This window comes from Hylobates moloch, unplaced genomic scaffold (assembly GCF_009828535.3).
Source record: "Hylobates moloch isolate HMO894 unplaced genomic scaffold, HMol_V3 SCAFFOLD_12, whole genome shotgun sequence".
In the NCBI taxonomy this organism is placed as follows: domain Eukaryota; kingdom Metazoa; phylum Chordata; class Mammalia; order Primates; family Hylobatidae; genus Hylobates; species Hylobates moloch.
The window spans coordinates 63,667,146-63,686,324 of NW_026652287.1; the positions used below are offsets into that span (position 1 = coordinate 63,667,146).

The 19,179-nt window shown below is 52.8% G+C and overlaps 2 protein-coding genes across 2 annotated transcripts; both read left to right on the top strand.

Moving 5' to 3' along the window:
* Nucleotides 1-318: 318 nt before the first annotated feature.
* On the top strand, nucleotides 319-6,261 carry FFAR1 (free fatty acid receptor 1). Its single transcript, XM_032171643.2, has 2 exons — nucleotides 319-3,246; nucleotides 3,604-6,261. The coding sequence occupies exon 2, from the start codon at nucleotides 3,951-3,953 to the stop codon at nucleotides 4,851-4,853; it is 903 nt and encodes a 300-aa protein (XP_032027534.1). The 5' UTR covers nucleotides 319-3,246; nucleotides 3,604-3,950; the 3' UTR covers nucleotides 4,854-6,261.
* Nucleotides 6,262-10,713: 4,452 nt separating this feature from the next.
* On the top strand, nucleotides 10,714-12,902 carry FFAR3 (free fatty acid receptor 3). The gene is made up of 2 exons (XM_032171644.2): nucleotides 10,714-10,955; nucleotides 11,185-12,902. The coding sequence occupies exon 2, from the start codon at nucleotides 11,196-11,198 to the stop codon at nucleotides 12,234-12,236; it is 1,041 nt and encodes a 346-aa protein (XP_032027535.1). The 5' UTR covers nucleotides 10,714-10,955; nucleotides 11,185-11,195; the 3' UTR covers nucleotides 12,237-12,902.
* Nucleotides 12,903-19,179: the final 6,277 nt, after the last annotated feature.

Here is a 19,179-nt window from a genome sequence, read left to right on the forward strand (position 1 = left end):
GCAGGGCTCGCCAGCTTGCCTGAGTCTCGGCTTCTCCATCCGTAAAGTGGAGAGGGAAAGGCCACTGCCTACCACGCAGGTGGCCCACGATAGGAAGTGAGGCATCGTCTTATATATGCTGGAGCCACATTGAGACCCAGCACAGAAGCTGAAAGTCCCCCAGAAAACAAACCTCCATCCTTTATTTGCATTTTTCAAAGAATGTGAAAAGGGGAAGCCGATTCAAAACAGCTCTTCCCAAAAGTGACACTACCCAGTTCTTGCACAACCCATAGCTGCCAGAGAAAGTCTTGAAGACCAGCCACCCTGAGAAACCTCACAGCTTTTCTGTCATTCGAGGTCCTCTGCACCCATTCTCTAATTCTGTTCACTGATTCAGACTTTCCAGTTAGGTGCCCCAGCTCCCCTCTCCGCTTCTCGGGTTTGATCTTTCTCCACCCATTCACCTGCTTCTGCAAAGGGGCTAAAGCCCATTCTCCTTAGAGGGCAGGGGTGTGATTATCTGATCATCAAGGACATCGGTTCCTAGCGCGTGGCAGGTGTCCCCAGACTGCTACCTTCCTTTCCCACCCTCCTTCCCCTCCCGTCTCTGCTCAGTACCTGAATGGTAACGCTAGGAATTATGGTTCAGGGAGGCCTTGATCTCCCCATCAATCCACTTTGTCCCTGGTTTGATTCTCGTGAGCACCATTAACTTTTCTGGAGGAAGGTGAGGCTTTAAGAACTGTTTAAAGGCCAGGCGTGGTGGATCACACCTGTAATCACAGCATTCTGGGAGGCCAAGGTGGGCAGATCCCCTCAGGTCAGGAGTTCAAGACCAGCCTGGCCAACATGGCAAAATCCTGTCTCTACTAAAAATACAAAAATTAGCTGGGCGTGGTGGTTCACACCTGTAATTTCAGCTACTTGGGAGGCTGAGGCAGGAGAATCACTTGAACCTGGGAGGCGGAGGTAGCGGTGAGCCGAGATCACGCCACTGCACTCTAGTCTGGGCAACAGAGCGAGACTCCGTCTCAAAACAACAACAACAAAAACTGTTTAAATGAGACAGGGAGGGTGTTAGGGTGTCTGTGCCCAAAATGAGGTCTGGTGTCATTCAACCCTTTCTTCACTCATTCGGCACACAGATACTGAGCACCTGGAAATGCACCAGTACAGAGCCAGTTGTTAGGACACCAAAAAGATAAGGTATAGGACCAACCTTGGGGATCTCTAGTCTAGGGCCACCAAGGATTTTAAAGGCAAGATCCCCTGGAGGGAGCTGAGGCAGTCCTAAGCCTGAAGGGCCTGGCTCAAGCTCCCTGGCAACCATCAAGCGTCTTCCCCTTCCCACCCTGTCCCTCAGCACAGCTGCTGACATAAACCTACTACATGGCTGATTGACCGTGAGATGTGGCCATCAATAGACATTGCTGAGGCGTGAAGAGCAGGTGAAGAGCAGGTGGCCAGGAAGCTGGGGGACCAGGACTCCAGATGCAGGCTGCCCTCCACAACCCCAGCTCTCACAGTCTTCCCAGGGTCCAGACAATGGATCGTGCATTTAGGTTCCCAAACACCTGCTGTGCAACGTGTAGTAGGCAAAGCAGGCCAAAGCATTTGCCCTCAGGAGGCCGGCATTCTAGCTCGGGAGCCAGCCAAGACGATGTCGCACTGAAGAAAGACAACAAAAGTGAGATTCACAGGAGGGATCAGTGTGGCTGAGGCACGCCGGAAGGCCCTGGAGAAGGTGCCCTTGGGCAAAGATCCAGACGCCAGGTGGGTGGGGCCAAAGCAGAGAAGATCTGGAAAACCCAACGGCTCCCTGGGGCTTCACTCTTGCTGTAGGAGGGGAAACCGCACTGCTGTGGATTCTTCCTCTGTTCTGTCCATTTCTCGGTTCCCAACAACACACTGAACAGTAGGAGGCCAGTTCTCCGCTCACAGCGGGCGCTGCACCCCAGATGCGGCTCTCGAGAGAAAAGTGAGCATGGACAAATTTAGTGGCTCTGAGGTATGAAAAGCAGTGAGACGGTGTCTTTGAGGGAGTTAGTGATAGGCTGAGACCCCCTTGCTGTCCCCCCGAAGCCTGGTGACCAGAGCTGCCAGGAGGCCACACAGAGAGAGGTTTATGATGGGGGACCTGGAATTCGGAAGGGGCAGAGTGGTCAGGTGACCCACACACGCCTGAGAAAACTGATGTGGAGAGGCTGTGTTGTCATTCTGAGGCAGGAAACAGAGACAGACCGACAGACCGACAGACACGGGCACAGTGAGAGACAGAGACAGAATCACAGAGCACAGCTGGCTTCTCACCAGCAGGCGTGGGCACACCTGAGAGAGCGTCTAGAGAGGTTAGAAATCTTCCTTAGGTCCTCCTGGGAGGCTCAGGTGACCCCAGTGGGAAACACGAAAGGCTGGGAGGATTCCCAGGGCTGAGAGAAGGAAGCTACGCAGCCGGCCGGTGCCACATTCCCTGTGCCTCGGGGAGTGCCCCCCAGTGTCCCCAGCCATGCACCCAGGGGGGAGTCGGCTTGGACATCTGTGCCACCCCTTGACAGGCAGAGTGGGGGCCACAAGCTGGGTCCTCCAGTGCCAGTCAGCAGAGGCTGCCCCCGTCCCTTGCCTTCCTCCTCCTGCTCCTTCCTCCAGCCCTGGGAAGGTCGGAAGCCACCACCATGGAGCTAGAGGGGAAGCAGAGGCAGAACAGGGGGGCCCCGTCCTCGCAAAAACTAAAACAAGCCCACAGCCTATGCAGAACCGCACCTGGGTGTGATCATTCCTTACCCCACACACCCACTGCCACTTGGAGATGGTTTGGTGGCTGCGGTCACGGGGCACCCTGTGTTGTCAGGGGTGAGCCAGAGAGGCCCGGGGCCTGCCCAGGGGTGAGGGTGGAGAAGACCTGGCCCCAGCACAGGTGTGAACAGGCAGGAGGGTTGGGGAGGGAATAGCGCTAGGTTGTGGCCAAGTCCCTGAGCCCTGCTCTTGAGAGGCACTGGCTACACACCCGGCCCCTATCCAGATAGGACCCCGATTCCTCCCTGGCCCCTCTGTGTTCCTGCATCTTCCCAGCCCCTCACCTCCTCTGGTGTGGCCTCACCTCCAGCCGGGATGCCCCATTAGCTGCTCACCCAAGCTGCTAGAACCTCAGGCTAATGGCCCTGTCACCTGCCCTCCTCCCCTTCCGGCTCACTGCCCATCCCAGGCATCCTCCGTCAGCCCGCTGAGGGGACTGCTGAGCCTCAGAGACATCTGGCAGCACCGGAGGTGGGTCCCTCTCTCTGTGGCTCCTCTCTTCACCTGACTGTTCCCCAGACCCCCAGACCCCCTGTCCAGGTGGCCCCTGAGAACTGCTAAGCTCAACCGTGACACGGATGGGGCCCAGCTGACCCTTGGGCTCTCCCTGGGGGACCCCCTTTTCCTGCCCCTGGCCACACCCTCACCTCATCCACACCCTTCTCCTCCCTGCTTCTCCTCTGGCTTTCCACTGTGGGGGAGCAGCTCCTGCCTTGCCAGGGAACCGGGGAGGGCAGTGGGCTCAGGAGTCAAACTCCCATTCCCAGGGAAGGCTCAGGCTGTGGGCCCAGCCCTGTTTTGAATTCTCTCCACCCCTCCTCCCCACAGAGTCTCAGAAATCGAGAAGCCTTCTTCCTCTGGGACCTGCGCGCCACATCCTATCTCCTGTGACACTGCAGGAGCTTCCCTGGTTTTAAGTGGTGATATGGTGGAGAGAAAGCACAGGACTGGGGGCCACAGGTCCTGGCTTCTCATCCAGGCTCCGCTGCTCCCTGACTGCTGCCTTTCTCTGTGGACCTCCGTTTCCTCCGTGATCCCACCAGGCGAATTGTAATCCTCCACACAGGGCTGGAACCCGCGAGTGATCCCAGGAGCCCCTCCTCTCCGGGGCCCCAAGATTTGAAGACAGGGAGCCAGTTGCACACAGGAGCCGTGCAGGCCAGGACGGCGGCTCCATGGACCTGCCCCTGCAGCTCTCCTTCGGCCTCTATGTGGCCGCCTTTGCGCTGGGCTTCCCGCTCAACGTCTTGGCCATCCGAGGCGCGACGGCCCACGCCCGGCTCCGTCTCACCCCTAGCCTGGTCTACGCCCTGAACCTGGGCTGCTCCGACCTGCTGCTGACAGTCTCCCTGCCCCTGAAGGCGGTGGAGGCGCTGGCCTCGGGGGCCTGGCCTCTGCCGGCCTCGCTGTGCCCCGTCTTCGCAGTGGCCCACTTCTCTCCACTCTATGCCGGCGGGGGCTTCCTGGCCGCCCTGAGTGCAGGCCGCTACCTGGGAGCAGCCTTCCCCTTGGGCTACCAAGCCTTCCGGAGGCCGTGCTATTCCTGGGGGGTGTGCGCGGCCATCTGGGCCCTCGTCCTGTGTCACCTGGGTCTGGTCTTTGGCTTGGAGGCTCCGGGAGGCTGGCTGGACCCCAGCAACACCTCCCTGGGCATCAACACACCGGTCAACGGCTCTCCGGTCTGCCTGGAGGCCTGGGACCCGGCCTCTGCCGGCCCGGCCCGCTTCAGCCTCTCTCTCCTGCTCTTTTTTCTGCCCTTGGCCATCACAGCCTTCTGCTACGTGGGCTGCCTCCGGGCACTGGCCCACTCTGGCCTGACGCATAGGCGGAAGCTGAGGGCCGCCTGGGTGGCCGGCGGGGCCCTCCTTACGCTACTGCTCTGCGTAGGACCCTACAACGCCTCCAACGTGGCCAGCTTCCTGTACCCCAATCTGGGAGGCTCCTGGCGGAAGCTGGGGCTCATCACGGGTGCCTGGAGTGTGGTGCTTAATCCGCTGGTGACCGGTTACTTGGGAAGGGGTCCTGGCCTGAAGACAGCGTGTGCGGCAAGAACGCAAGGGGGCAAGTCCCAGAAGTAACGCCACCGCTCGGGGGAAGGAGCATGGGGCAGGAGGGCCCGGCTGCTTCTCCAGGCCCCTGCGGGGGGCTGCTTCGGAGGAACTGCAGGGCAGCCTGGCCCGGAGGCCTCCCTGGAGCCACTCAAGAGGAGAGTGGTGCCTGCCGAGGGCAGCACCCCAGTCAAGAGAGGAGCACGGAGCCACAGCAAGGTGGCAGGGGGAGGTAAGTTTGCCACTGCAAGGTCGGCCCCCTTCCTCGCCTGTCTTTCTCTCCCCTCTGCACGTCCTCACCTGCCTGTCTTCAGTGGGCCGCGAGCAGAGGCCTTGTACTTAGGGGAAGGAGGAGGCAGTCTGTTTCTGACCCACAGGAACTGCCACTCCGGTGATGCACTTGAGGACACGCTACTCTGAAATCAGTTCCCAGGAGAGAACATTTGATTTCCGAGTAGGAGAGGAGGCAGGAGGCAGGATAATGACGCTGTTATACCATGTGAAACTCGCAAGGGGGCAGCCTTGGAGCTTGGAACGGAGGCTGGCAGGAAAAGACGCTTCAGCCGGGGAGGGAAAATGCAAGGTCCCGCAGTGATGGGCAAAGGCCACGCAGTTAGTTGACTCTTGAACAACGTGGGGATGGGGTGCCGAACCCCCACGCAGTGGAAAATCTGTGCATGACTTTGACTCCCCCAAAGTTCAACTACTAATAGCCTACTGTTGACCAAAAGCTTTACCCAGTATATAAACAATTGAGTAAGACATATTTGAAGCCAGGCACAGTGGTTTATGCCTGTAATCCCAGCACTTTAGGAGGCCGAGGCGGGAAGACTGCTTGAAGCCAGGAGTTCAAGACCAGCCTGGGCAACATAGTGAGACCCCCACCTCTACAAATAATAAAAATAAAAATAATTAGCTGGGCGTGGTGGTGTGTGCCTGTAGTCCCAACTACTGAGGAGTCTGAGGTGGGAGGATCGCTTGAGCCCAGGATCGAGACTGCAATGCCATGATTGCACCACTGCACTCCAGCCTGGGTGACAGAGCAAGATCTTGTCTCTGGAAAAAAAAGAAAAAAGACATATTTTGTATGTTATATGTATTATATGCTGGATTCTTACAATAAAGTCAGCTAGAGAAAAGTACATGTTACTGAAAACATTAATAGAAAGAGAAAATACCTTCACAGCACTGTGCTGTATTTATCAATACCGTAAGTTTATGTTGTCTGTTTATATGAGAAATTGTCTGTCTGAAGCGGCAGTAACCACAGCTGCAGATCTCAATCTGTGGTAGAGATCAAGCGGTTCAACCCTTTTTTGTAATGTCATGACTTTTCTTTGCTTCTTGGAAGCAGCTCTGGCACCACTAGTGGCCCCGCATATGGGGCCCAGGGGGTTATTCAAAGTTTACGGTATTGCAGTAAACATGGTGAAACATATGCAATGACTACGAAAGATCACTTTTTACTTCTACACACAATGTACTGGCGAGAACTGCTCACCAGGAGATGATTAGCTTCACGTGGTGTTTGAAGCAGATACTCAACAGGTGAGCTCACGGAGAAAGCACAGGAGGTGGCTACGAAATTATTATAGGAGTACAGTATATCTACAGTAAACATGCACTTATGACTTTAATACTGCACATCTTTATGTTTGCTTGCGTTTCTCGACTTCAAATGGCATCAGAGTTTGTGTTTGCGTGTGTATATTTTTGATAAATTTTAACTTTTTTGTTTTGTTTTGTTTTTAGACAGAGTCTTGCTCTGTCTCCCAGGCTGGAGTGCAATGGTGTGATCTTGGCTCACTGCAACCTCCGCCTCCCGGGTTCAAGCAATTCTCCTGCCTCAGCCTCCCAAGTAGCTGGGATTACAGGCACCCACCACCACACCTGGCTAATTTTTTGTATTTTAAGTAGAGATGGGGTTTCTCCATGTTGGCCAGGCTTGTCTCGAACCCCTGACCTCAGTTGACCCACCCGCTTTGGCCTCCCAAAGTGCTGGGATTACAGGCGTGAACCACAGTACCCTGCTAGTTTTAACTTTCTATAAGAGATTTGCCCAGCCTCGGCAACATGGCAAAACCCTGTCTTTACCAAAAATACAAAAAAATTAGCTGGGCATGGTGGCGTGTGCCTGTAGTCCCAGCTACTGAGGAGGCTGAGGTGGAAAGATGGTTTGAGCCTGGGAGGCAGAGGTTGCAGTGAGCCAAGATCATGTCATTGCACTCCAGCCTGGGCAATAGAGCCAGATCCTGTCTCAAAAAAAAAAAAAAGCTTTGTGTCCATTTTGTGGCAGTAAATAGACCAGTACCTACATATATTTTTTTGTATTTGTGGCATACTTAACTTTTGCTTAATTTTTAAAATATATTTCTAGGCTTGTGGTTCCTCTGTAAATTTTTTCAAATTGTTACAAATCTCTGAAAATGTTTCCAATATATTTATTGAAAAAAATCCACAAGTAAGTGGACCTGCACAGTTCAAACCTGTGCTATTCAAAGGTCAACTGTATAGTCTGTAATACGTGATGGGTGTCATGCTGAGTGTCTACAGTGAGTGTTGTCTCACTTCAGCTTCACACAACCCTGTGGTTTAGCCCTGCCACTGCTGTACAGATGAGTGGGTGTTCACTACATGAAGGTACTGGGCAGAGGAGCAAACACTGACTAAATTCTAGCCTGTGCTTTGCTCAGCAAGCCACGTGGCTGCCTTGCTTGCATCAAGGGAAGGAGTATTGTGTTCTAATTTGAAGAAATACACCAGCCACTCCTTAGGCAGCACTTGGTGCGGGGTGGGCTCCTCTGGAAAGGGAGCACCTAATTTGCACAAAGGTGCTGCACCAGGTAGCTAACGGGATGAAGAAACTTGCCTGAGGCCCTACAGCAAGGAAGGGGTAAAAGCAGGATGTGATCCTTCCAAGCAGGACCCCCAAGAGCCAGGGGACATTTGGGAAACCTGGGGGTGTGGGGGTTAACCCTGTATTTGTGGTCCATTTTGCAAAGGATAGCATCCCCAATCCATGAGAGGGAGGGCAGAGGGGAGTGGCTGTGGCTGTGAAGGAGACAGACACCTGGGCACCTGCTCTAAATGACAGCAATGCCATGCAATGATGATGTATTGGAGCACAACAAATGGCAGCCACCAGCTGGGGTGCACACACCAATTTCTACAAATGAGCTCTGTTCAGGCTGAAATGTCTATGCAAGCAAGGATTTTTCTTGTAATTGATGATATATCCCCAGTGCCCAGAAGAGAGAGTGGCACACAGTAGGTGCTCAGTAAATATTTGCTCAATGAATGAATGAATGTCTCTACTAGCCTTCCAAAGAAAGTTCTATATCTGTTTTATCAATATGGAAACAGGCCAGAGAAATTAAGTAACTTCTTTTGGAAGCCAGAAACAAGCCTGGCCCTTGTGCAGTGACAACACGAGGGAATTTCAGTAAAAACCCAAACTCCACCCCAGGGAGCCCCAGTGCCTCCTCCCGCACCGCGGGGTGCCAGGGCCCACTCTCTTTGGCTCCTGCTCCACAGCCCCTGCTGGATACTGGGCTGCTTCTCCCAGTTCCTCCTGCTTCCCCCTACTTAGGGCAAATCCAGTGCCTCCCTGGGGCCCAGGAGACTCAGTGTGATCCACCCCAGGTGCCTTTCACTCTTGTGAGACCCAAACCTCCTATTAGCTTCCCCAGCAGGCCAAGCCTGTGCACCCATGACTCCCCTGCCCCAGTGTTCCCTCCAGTGGCTGTTTGCCTCTTCAGTATCCATGTCTTCATGATCCTTCCCCTACTCCATCCCCCAAGCCCTCACCACCAAATGTAATGTAAACAGCATGACAGCAAAAACTTTTCGTTCACAACTGCGTTTTTTTTTTTATTTTTAGACACGGTCTCACTCTGTTGCTCAGGCTGGAGTGCAGTGACACAGTCATGGCTCACTGCAGCCTTGAATTCCTGGGCTCAAGTGATTCTTCCATTTCAGCTTCCCAAGTGGCTGGGACCAGAGGCACATGCCACTAAACCCAGCTAATTTCTTTTTTCTTTCTTTCTTGTTTTTTTTTTTTTTTTTGCCCCTGTGGACATAGGGTCTCCTTATGTTGCCCAGGCTAGTCTCAAACAACCTGTGCTCAAGCAATCCTCCCACCTCAGCCTGCCAAAGTGCTAAAATTATGGACCTGAGCTGCCGTACCCAGCCTACTGCTGCACTTTTAACAGCTTAATTGAGATATTATGTACATATCATCAAATTCACCAATGTTAAGTGTACAATTCAATGATTTTTAGTAAATTTACTGAGATGTGAGTCCACTACCATCAGCTAGTTTTAGAACATTTTCATGACCCTTGTAAAATCCTTCATGTTCATTTAAACTTAATATTGGGCCAGGCGGGGTGGCTTATGCCTATAATCTCAGCACTTTGGGAGGCTGGGGTGGGCGGATCACCTGAGGTCAGTGGTTTGAGACCAGCCTGGCCAACATGGCGAAAGCTCATCTCTACTAAAAATACAAAAATTAGCCGGGCATGGTAGTGGGCACCTGTAATCCTACCTACTTGGGAGGCTGAGGCATGAGAATCTCTTGAACCCGGCAGGCAGAGTTTGCAGTGAGCCAAGATCGCACCATTGCACTCCAGCCTGGGTGACAACAAGACCCTGTCTCAAAAAAAAAAAAAAAAACCAACTTAATCTTCATTTCTACCTCCATCCCCCAGACAACCACAAGTCTACTTTGTGACTCTATAACTTTGCCTATTCTGGACATATCATATAAATGAAATCTGACAATATATGGTCTTTTATGTCTGGCTTGTTTCACTCAGCATAAGGCTGTAGTGTGTATGGGTAGCTCATTCCTTTTCTTTGCCAAATAGAATTCCAGTATATGGATGTTCCACTTTTTTATTCACTCACCAGCTGATGGGCTGCCAGGTGACATTTCCACTGCTGGTGACTATGACCAACACTGCTGTGAACATTTAGGACTGAGTCTTTAAGTAGACCTGAATTTCCACTTCTCTTAAGTAAATACCTACGGTGGAATTGTTGGATCGCACGGTGAATTTATGTTTAACTTTTTAAGCAACTGCCACCTGCTTTCCAAAGCGGGGACACCACCTCCCATTATTCTCACCAGCAGTGAATGAGGCCCCTATTTCTCTACATTCTCGCCGACCATAGGCATTGCCTGACTTTTTGCTTGTGGCCATTCCAGTGGATGTGAAATCATATCTTATTGTGCCCCGTGACTGTCTGAATGAACTAATAGATCACCAGTGAAACTGGAGAGCACTTGGGTTTGAACCCCGGTGGTGACATTTCACAAGCTGTATCACCTGGAGCAAGTCACTTCCCTACGGTGAGGGACAAGGATTTTATGACATAAAAGCGTCGCCCTAGAAGCAGTGTCTGCTACGGATTATGTGCCCACGAGAAGGCAGCTGCTGTCGTCATCGCCACCACCACTATTATTATTATTATTATATTGTCACCCCAGAGATAATCCTGCACCAGTGACAGGGAAAATAGCAGCTGGCATCCACTGCCCACTCACAACCACACGCCAGGCTTCCATCAAACCACTCAACATGTATTAGTAATCTTTTAATCTACCTACATATTGTTTTAATTTGCATGTGTTAATGCGGTGATCTATGAGATGGGTACTATGACGAGCTCTGTTCTGTAGGGGAGAAAGCAGAGACATGGAGAATTTAAATCATTTCCCCCCAAATCACAAAGTCAGGAAGAAACAGACCTCATGGAGCTCGCTCTGTCATTGCATCACACTTCCTGCCCTTACAAGGCAAATTGGATAAGTGCCATTCTAGAGAAGCAGACAAAATTCAAGTGAAGAAGAGGGGAGGGGAAGACGTCGGTTGGGGCCTGTTTAGAGCATCCCAGCTGAGACTGCATGAGGAGGGAGGCACACAGTTGTGGAATTTGTTCACCTTTTAGCATACTGACCAGCCCTGGCAACGGAGCTCAAGGCATCTTTGTGCCACTGTTCAACAGTGAGTGACGTCATGGGCACAGCCAGGTCTTTATCAGTTCTGCCGGATAAATAGCCAACCGCACTAGGTCTGGAGAGACAGCAAGGTGCTGTGCGGCAGAGCGTTTGGGGTCTCAAAGAAGCAGGTGAGCTTGGGCCCGAGGGGCTGGGTGGAGGAGCACCTTGGTGCTTCTCTGCTGGGGAAGGGACAGGGGACAGGGCATGCTCAGGAAGACAGGCAGGCTGACCCCCCCGCAAGGCACCCGGAGACAAGAGGGGTGGGCGTAGTGACCTCGTACTCTTTTGGGGGAGATGCTCCTGGCCAGAGGCCGTTAGGCCCCCCACTACCAACTCCATGTTACTCTCTCTCACCAGTGGCCACCACCATGAGTGCAGGCCCCGACCACTCCTACTTCTCCGGCAATCACTGGTTTGTCTTCTCGGTGTACCTTCTTACTTTCCTGGTGGGGCTCCCCCTCAACCTGCTGGCCCTGGTGGTCTTTGTGGGCAAGCTGCGGCGCCGCCCAGTGGCCGTGGACGTGCTCCTGCTCAACCTGACCGCCTCAGACCTGCTCCTGCTGCTGTTCCTGCCTTTCCGCATGGTGGAGGCAGCCAATGGCTTGCACTGGCCCCTGCCCTTCATCCTCTGCCCGCTCTCCGGATTCATCTTCTTCACCACCTTCTATCTCACCGCCCTCTTCCTGGCAGCTGTGAGCATTGAGCGCTTCCTGAGTGTGGCCCACCCACTATGGTACAAGACCCGGCCGAGGCTGGGACAGGCAGGTCTGGTGAGTGTGGCCTGCTGGCTGTTGGCCTCTGCTCACTGCAGTGTGGTCTATGTCATGGAATTCTCAGGGGACATCTCCCACAGCCAGGGCACCAATGGGACCTGCTACCTGGAGTTCCGGAAGGACCAGCTAGCCATCCTCCTGCCCGTGCGGCTGGAGATAGCTGTGGTCCTCTTTGCGGTCCCCCTGATCATCACCAGCTACTGCTACAGCCGCCTGGTGTGGATCCTCGGCAGAGGGGGCAGCCACCGCCGGCAGAGGAGGGTGGCGGGGTTGGTGGCGGCCACGCTGCTCAACTTCCTTGTCTGCTTTGGGCCCTATAACGTGTCCCATGTCGTGGGCTATATCTGCAGTGAAAGTCCGGCGTGGAGGATCTACGTGACGCTTCTCAGCACCCTGAACTCCTGCGTCGACCCCTTTGTCTACTACTTCTCCTCCTCTGGGTTCCAAGCCGACTTTCATGAGCTGCTGAGGAGACTGTGTGGGCTCTGGGGCCAGTGGCAGCAGGAGGGCAGCGTGGAGCTGAAGGAGCAGAAGGGAGGGGAGGAGCAGAGAGAGGACCGACCAGCTGAAAGAAAGACCAGTGAACACTCACAGGGCTGTGGAACTGGTGGCCAGGTGGCCTGTGCTGAAAGCTAGGTCCTCCGGGGGAGGAGGGTATAGCTGGCATGTCATCCTCAGGGCACTTCCTCGCTCATGCCAGGAGGGACTTGGAGTGGCGAGTTGGGACCCGATGGGGCTTGGGGGAAGAATAAACATCTAGCCTCCCTAAGGGTGTGCACACTAAAGCCCAGCTCTCGATCTCACCTCCATCCCCATCCACTCACACACTATGGATTGGGCTCTGGGAAGGGGTCAGGGTGAGAGGGTGCTCTGGACAACAATGAGGTCCTCATAGCATCAGGCAGCTCTTGTGTTTTCTTGAGAGTGACAGAGGAGCTAAGAGCAGTGCCCAGGGTCTGAGGGGGCTGCCCAGTGAATGGCAGGGGCAGGAGAGAGGAGAACCCCATCCTCAGAGCTGCTCCCAGCCAGCGAGTCAGGAGCGGGGGAGACAGGGCTCCAGGGATGAGGCCTCATTCTGCTCCCACAGTGCCTTTTCCAGAAAGTTCCCATTGCTCAATAAATGTGGATCATCAGAGACATTTATGAACAATGACAGAAGAAAAATTACCCAAATAAATGTGGAAGCAAGCAAAAGAGAACAGTGTTTCCTTCTTCTCCTGTTTTGTTCTGGTGGTGTGCTTGAGCCGGTTGGGACTGGAGGCTGGAAGGAGAAAACACCAGACTCTGGAGGAAAAGGGCCAAACACCAGGATGCCTGGATGCTGGGAGAGGATCTGGCTTGCAGGGATGAAAATAACAGCTGCCCTGTCTAAAGGACTTGGCCTGACACATCATCTCCTTCTATCTCTCAATAGCCCTGTGAGAGGTACCAGCATTATCCCCAGTTTCAGATGAGGGAGTGGCCCAGAGAGGTGACATCTCCTACCTGAGATCCCATAGCTGGTGGGCGATTGAAATGGGACCAGAAGCTGGCGTCAGTGGACTCTGACACCCATGCCCCTAAGCCACTCTGCTGTTCTCCAGCTGTGTGTCACCTGTGGTCACCTGGCCCATTCAAATGTCCCAAGTCAGATAAGGCTGTCTGAGCAGGACAAATGTAAACCGGCCATGATAAGAAACAAAACTCAATGCAAAGCATATTGACTATTTGTGTGGGTTCAACCTTTTCCCAGTAAAAAAGCCCTCTTGGGGAAAAAAAAAGATAATTAGTCAGCACAATGGACTTCAGGTTTCTGCAAAGTCAGACAGATGTTCCTCAGAGCTCTATTCATCAAAATGTGGCCATTCAGGAAGTTTTCATGTTCCCTGAGTGGTGGCCCATGAGAAATAGCTGATCAGGACCTCCTCCCCAAGCAAGGCCACCTGAGACTCGCCAGCCCCTGTTTGCATGCCGTCAGCAGTATTTCAGAAGCATTTGTTGAACATCTATTGCATGCAGATGGCTGGGCTCAGAACTTCGGGGAGTTCGACACCAGGGTCTTTAAATATCTGCTTCCTCCCTGGGGTTAAGTGTGCTGGGAGAATGAAGACTGGCTGTGTGTGGGGAAGTGGATTTCAGGTGGAAGGAGAGGGACTCTGTGGAGAGTTGAAACCATGAGCTGTCTCTCTTTCCCATGGCTCACCTGTCCATCCCCAGGGCACTCAGCCCTGGTGGCTGCAAAGAAGTTGATGCAAGTAGGGGTGTTCATGGCTCAGAAAGGGGACAAGGGTGCCATGGAATCCTGCAACTTCAGAATGGGCACCGCCACCCCAAGGCAGAGAACAGAAAAACTGAAAACCCCACAGTCGAAAGAGAGCCATGAAGAGCTGGAGTCTCCCTCCTCCCCCAGGTTTATAAGAGGGAATAAGAGGCAGCTTCATGGGCTTTGCTGTCCCCAGCCATCTCCCAGCCAAGCCCAGTCTGTATAAGCAAATCCCAGGGGTGGGGAAGATGAAAAGCCATCAGGGTGTGGGTGATCGTGGGAGTGGGGGTGAGGAGGATGTTGGAGCATTTTCCATACTTCTCAGAAGCCAAGGGAACGGGGCTGTCAGAGAACGGGAGATGCATCTGGGGCTGCCGCCTGGTGCCATCTAGGTGGGGCGGGAGAAAGGCAGAAAGAGGAGGTGGGGGAAAACTGTGGGGGGTGCAGCAGCTGGCACCCTCTCCATCGGGCAGAGCAGGTAGGTGTGAATCTCCCATGGGTGAAGCAATCACACGCAAAAAGAAGGGAGATGGCGTCTTTGGAGGGAGGTGATGATAGGCTGAGCCCCCTTGCTGTCCCCCCTGAAGCCTGGTGACCAGAGCTGCCAGGAGGCCACACAAGAGGCTGATGATGGGGGACCTGGAACTCGGAAGGGGCAGAGTGGTCAGGTGACCCACACATGCCTGAGAAAACAGATGTGGAGAGGCTGTGTTGTCATTCTGAGGCAGGAAACAGAGACAGACAGACAGACAGACAGACAGACACGGGCACAGTGAGAGACAGAGACAGATTCACAGAGCAGAGCTGGCTTCTCACCGGCAGGCGTGGGCACACCTGAGAGAGCGTCCAGAGAGGTTAGGAATCTTCCTTAGGTCCTCCTGGGAGGCCCAAGTGACCCCACCGGGGAGCTGAACAGCTGGCTGGATTCCCAGGGTTGAGAGAAGGAAGCTGCACAGCCGGCCAGGGCCACATCCCATGTGCCTCGGGGAGGGACCCCCAATATCCCTAGCCACACACCCTGGGAGGAGTCCTTGGAGTTGAGGCCACTGCCTGGGTCCTCCAGTGCCAGCCAGCGGAGGTTCTGTCCCTTGCCTTCCTCCTCTCCATCCTTCTGCCAGCCCTGGAAAGGTTGGAAACCACCGTTGTGGAGCTAGAGGGGAAGGAGAGGCAGAACAGAGGGGCCCCTCCTTGCAAAAACTAAAACAAGCCCACAGCCTATGCAGAACTGCACCTGGGTGTGATCACTCCTTATTCCACACACCCACTGCCACTTGGAGATGGCTTCATGGCTGTGGTCACGGGGCACCCTGTGTTGTCAGGAGTGAGCCAGCGAGGCCCGGGGCCTGCGCAGGGGTGCATCAAGGGTGGAGAAGACCTGGCCCCAGCGCAGGTGTGAACAGGCAGGAGGACTGGGGAGTGAATGGCGCTGGGTTGTGGCTGAGCCCCGGAGCCCTGCCCTTGAGAGGCACTGGCTACACACCCAGCCCCTACCCAGACAGGACCCTGATTCCTCCCTGGCCCTTCTGTGTTCCTGCATCTTCCCAGCCCCTCACCTCCTCCAGTGCCGCCTCAGCTCCAGCCAGGATGCCCCATCAGCTTCTCACCCAAGCTGCTAGAACCTCAGGCTAGTAGCCCTGCCATTCCAGCTCACTCTGCCACTCTCCTTCCGGCTCACTGCCCATCCCGGGCATCTTCCATCAGCCCGCTGAGGGGACTGCTGAGCCTCAGGGACATCTGGCAGTACCAGATGGGCAGGAGGTGGGTCCCTGTCTCTGTGGCTCCTCTCTTCACCTGACTGTTCCCCAGACCCCCCAGACCACCCCTGCCCAGGTGGCCCCTGAGAACTGCTAAGCTCAACCGTGACATGGATGGGGCCCAGCTGACCCTTGGGCTCTCCCTGGGGGACCCCCTTTTCCTGTCCCTGGCCACACCCTCACCTTATCCACACCCTTCTCCTCCCTGCTGCCCTGCCAGCTTTCCACTGTGGGTTGGGGGGGGAAGCTCCTGCCTTGCCAGGGAACTGGGGAGGGCAGTGGGCTCAGGAGTCAAACTCTCATTCCCAGAGAAGACTCAGGCTGTGGGCCCAGCCCTGTTCTGAATTCTCTCCACCCCTCCTCCCCACAGAGTCTCAGAAATCGAGAAGCTTTCTTCCTTTGGGACCCACGTGTGAAGTCCTATCTCCTGTGACCCTGCGGGTGCTCCCCTCAGTTTAAGAGGTGATATGGTGGAGAGAAAGCACAGGACTGGGGGCCACAGGTCCCGGCTTCTCATCCAGGCTCCGCTGCTCCCTGACTGCTGCATTCCTCTGTGGGCCTCCATTTCCTGGGTGATCCCACCAGGCGAACGGTAATCCTCCAGGCAGGGCTGGAACCCACGAGTGATCCCAGGAGCCCCTTCTCTCTGGGGCCTCAAGATCTGAGGACAGTGAGCCAGTTGTACACAGGAGCCATGCAGGCCAGGACGGTGGCCCCATGGACCTGCCCCTGCAGCTCTCCTTAGCCCTCTATGGGACCACCTGGCTTGTTTCACTTAGCGTAATATTTTAAACATTCACCCATGATATAGTACAGCAGTCCCCAACCTTTTTGGCACTAGGGACTGGTTTCGTGGAAAACTATTTTTCCATAGACCTCAGGGGAGTGGGGGGATGGTTTTGGGATGAAACTGTTCCACCTCAGATCATCAGGCATTATTTAGATTGCCATAAAGAGCACGCAACCTAGATCCCTCGCATGTGCAGTTCACAATAGGGTTCGCGCTCCTATGGGAATCTAATGCTGCCGCTGATCTGACAGGAGCTCAGGCAGTCATGCTGGTTTGTCTGCCCACTGCTCACCTCCTGCTGTGTGGCTGGGTTCCTAACAGACCACTGACCTGCACGGGTCTGCAGCCCGGGATTGGGGAGCTCTGATGCACTAGGTATAGGCAGCTCATTCCTTTTTATTGCCAAATAGAATTCCAGTGTATAGACGTGCCACTTTTTTATCCATTAACTAGCAGAAGGGCCTCAAGGTGAGGTTTCCACTTTTAGTTCTTTTTCTTTTTCTTTCTTTTCTTCTTTTTTTTTTTTTTATACTTTAAGTTCTGGGATACATGTGCAGAACATGCAGGTTTGTTACATAGGTATACATGTACCATGGTGGTTTGCTGCACCCATCAACCCGTCATCTAGGTTTTAAGCCCCACATGCATTAGGTATTTGTCCTAATGCTATCCCTCCCCTTGCTGCCCATGCCCTGACGGGCCGCGGTGTGTGATGTTCTCCTCCCTGTGTCCATGTGTTCTCATTGTTCAGCTCCTGCTTATGAGTGAGAACACGCAGTGTTTGGTTTTCTGTTCCTGTGTTAGTTTGCTGAGAATTACTTTTGGTTCTTATGATGAATGCTGCTACGAACATTGAGGACCAAGTCTTTGCGTAGACGAATGTTTTCACTTATTTTAAATAAATACGTATGGTGGAATTATTGAATCACATGTTAAATTGATGTTTAACTTTTTAAGAAACTGCCACCTGCTTTGCAAAGCAGCCGCACCATCTGACATTCTCAGCAGCAATGAGAGGCCCCTGTTTCTCCACATCCTCGCCATCACTTGTTATTGTCTGCCTTTTGCTTATAGCCATTCTAGTGGATGTGAAATGGCATCATTGTGCTCCCTAAGTATTTGAATGAAGAAATAAATTACCTCTGCACTGGAGAGCACTTGGGTTTGAACCCTGGTGGTGATACTTAATAAGCTGTATCACCTGGAGCAAGTCACGTCCCCTCTGTGAGGCACAAAGGATTTCATGACAATAGGGGATGCCTTGAGAAGTGGAGTATCTCTGGATCTGTGGATTATGTGCCTACCGAAAAGCGGTTGTTATCATTACCACCACCACCACCATTATTATTATTACTGTCACCCCAGAGACATGCCCACATCTGTGACCTGGATGCTGGCAGCTGACAGGTGCTGAATACTCACCATCACATGCCAGGCCTCCTTCAAAGTAGTTGACACAGCTCTTATTTGGGATTTCACAAAGGGCGGCACCCAACTCTCCCTCCCTACAGGAGCAGCAGGGTCCCAGCAATGTAGGACAGTTCGCGGAGTTGCACGCTCTGGACTTGGGGTAGAGGCTCTGCCATGACGCCTGTCTTAATTGTAGCTGGCAGAGAGGTGGATCTACAGTCCACAACAGCACTGTGGCTGGGAACCAAAGGACAAAGACTTTATAACCAGAAGGTCATGTGCCATGTAACAGGGGTGTAGGGAAGTGGATCATGCTTCTGTTGGCTTAGGACAAGGAGCTGGTGCACCCCTTACCCCTTTCTGTGTCACTTCAGAGCACCCCATCACGATCTCTTCCTGCCACTCCTGTCAAGGAGGGTGTGACCACTGGGCCCTGGCCTACCTGCCAGCTCTTCTTAAGTGCCATCTACTAGACTTCAGCCTAAATTGCACCACTAAATAAAAATATATTGCTACAACAAGCGGCATCTAAGAAAGCCACCACATGAACCTATCTGCAACCAAGAACTTATACAGAGCCTTGGCCCTTCGAAAGCATCCAGAAATGAAGCCAGTTGATCATATACAACACACACCACAGTCATACCTTCAATAGAAAAAAAGAATAAAAAAATTAAAAAGCCCCACCCAAATGATAGCAAATTTTGAAAAAGAAGCATCAGCCCTCTCAGATGAGAAGGAATCAGCACAGGACTCTGGCAGTACAAAAAGCCAGAATGTTTTGTCACCTCCAAAGTATCTCACTAGCTCCCTAGAAATGTATCCTGACCAAATTGAAATGCTGAAAATGACAGATCTAGAATTCAGAATGTGAGTGGCAAGGAAACTCAGCAAGACCCAAGAGAAAGTTGAAATCCAATACTAAGAAGCCATAAAAATGAGCCAGGATGTGAAAGATAGATATATAGGGGGAAAAAAAACTATATAGAGAGAGAAAGAACCAAAACACAAAAAGAATCAAACAGAACTTCTGGAATTGAAAAATTTACTACAGGAATTTCAAAATACTGTTGGAAACCTCAACAATAGACTAGACCAAGCAGAAGAAAGAATTTCAGAGGCAGAATGAGTTTTTTGAATTAACCTAGTCACACAAAAATAAAGAAAAATAATTTTAAGAAATGAACAAAGGCTTTGAGAAGTATAGTATTATGGGAAATGACCAAACTATGACCCATTGGCATTCTTGACAGAGAAGAAGAAAAAATAAGCAACTTGGAAAATGCATTTTAAGGTACAATTCAGGAAAATGTCCCTAATCTTGCTAAAGAGGTCAACATGCGGATATAAGAAATTCAGGGAATGCCTGAGAGGTACTATACA

Bases quoted from the DNA above. Each gene is read 5' to 3' on its own strand.
- FFAR3 (XM_032171644.2), top strand. From the start codon at position 11,196: ATGAGTGCAGGCCCCGACCACTCCTACTTCTCCGGCAATCACTGGTTT.
- FFAR1 (XM_032171643.2), top strand. From the start codon at position 3,951: ATGGACCTGCCCCTGCAGCTCTCCTTCGGCCTCTATGTGGCCGCCTTT.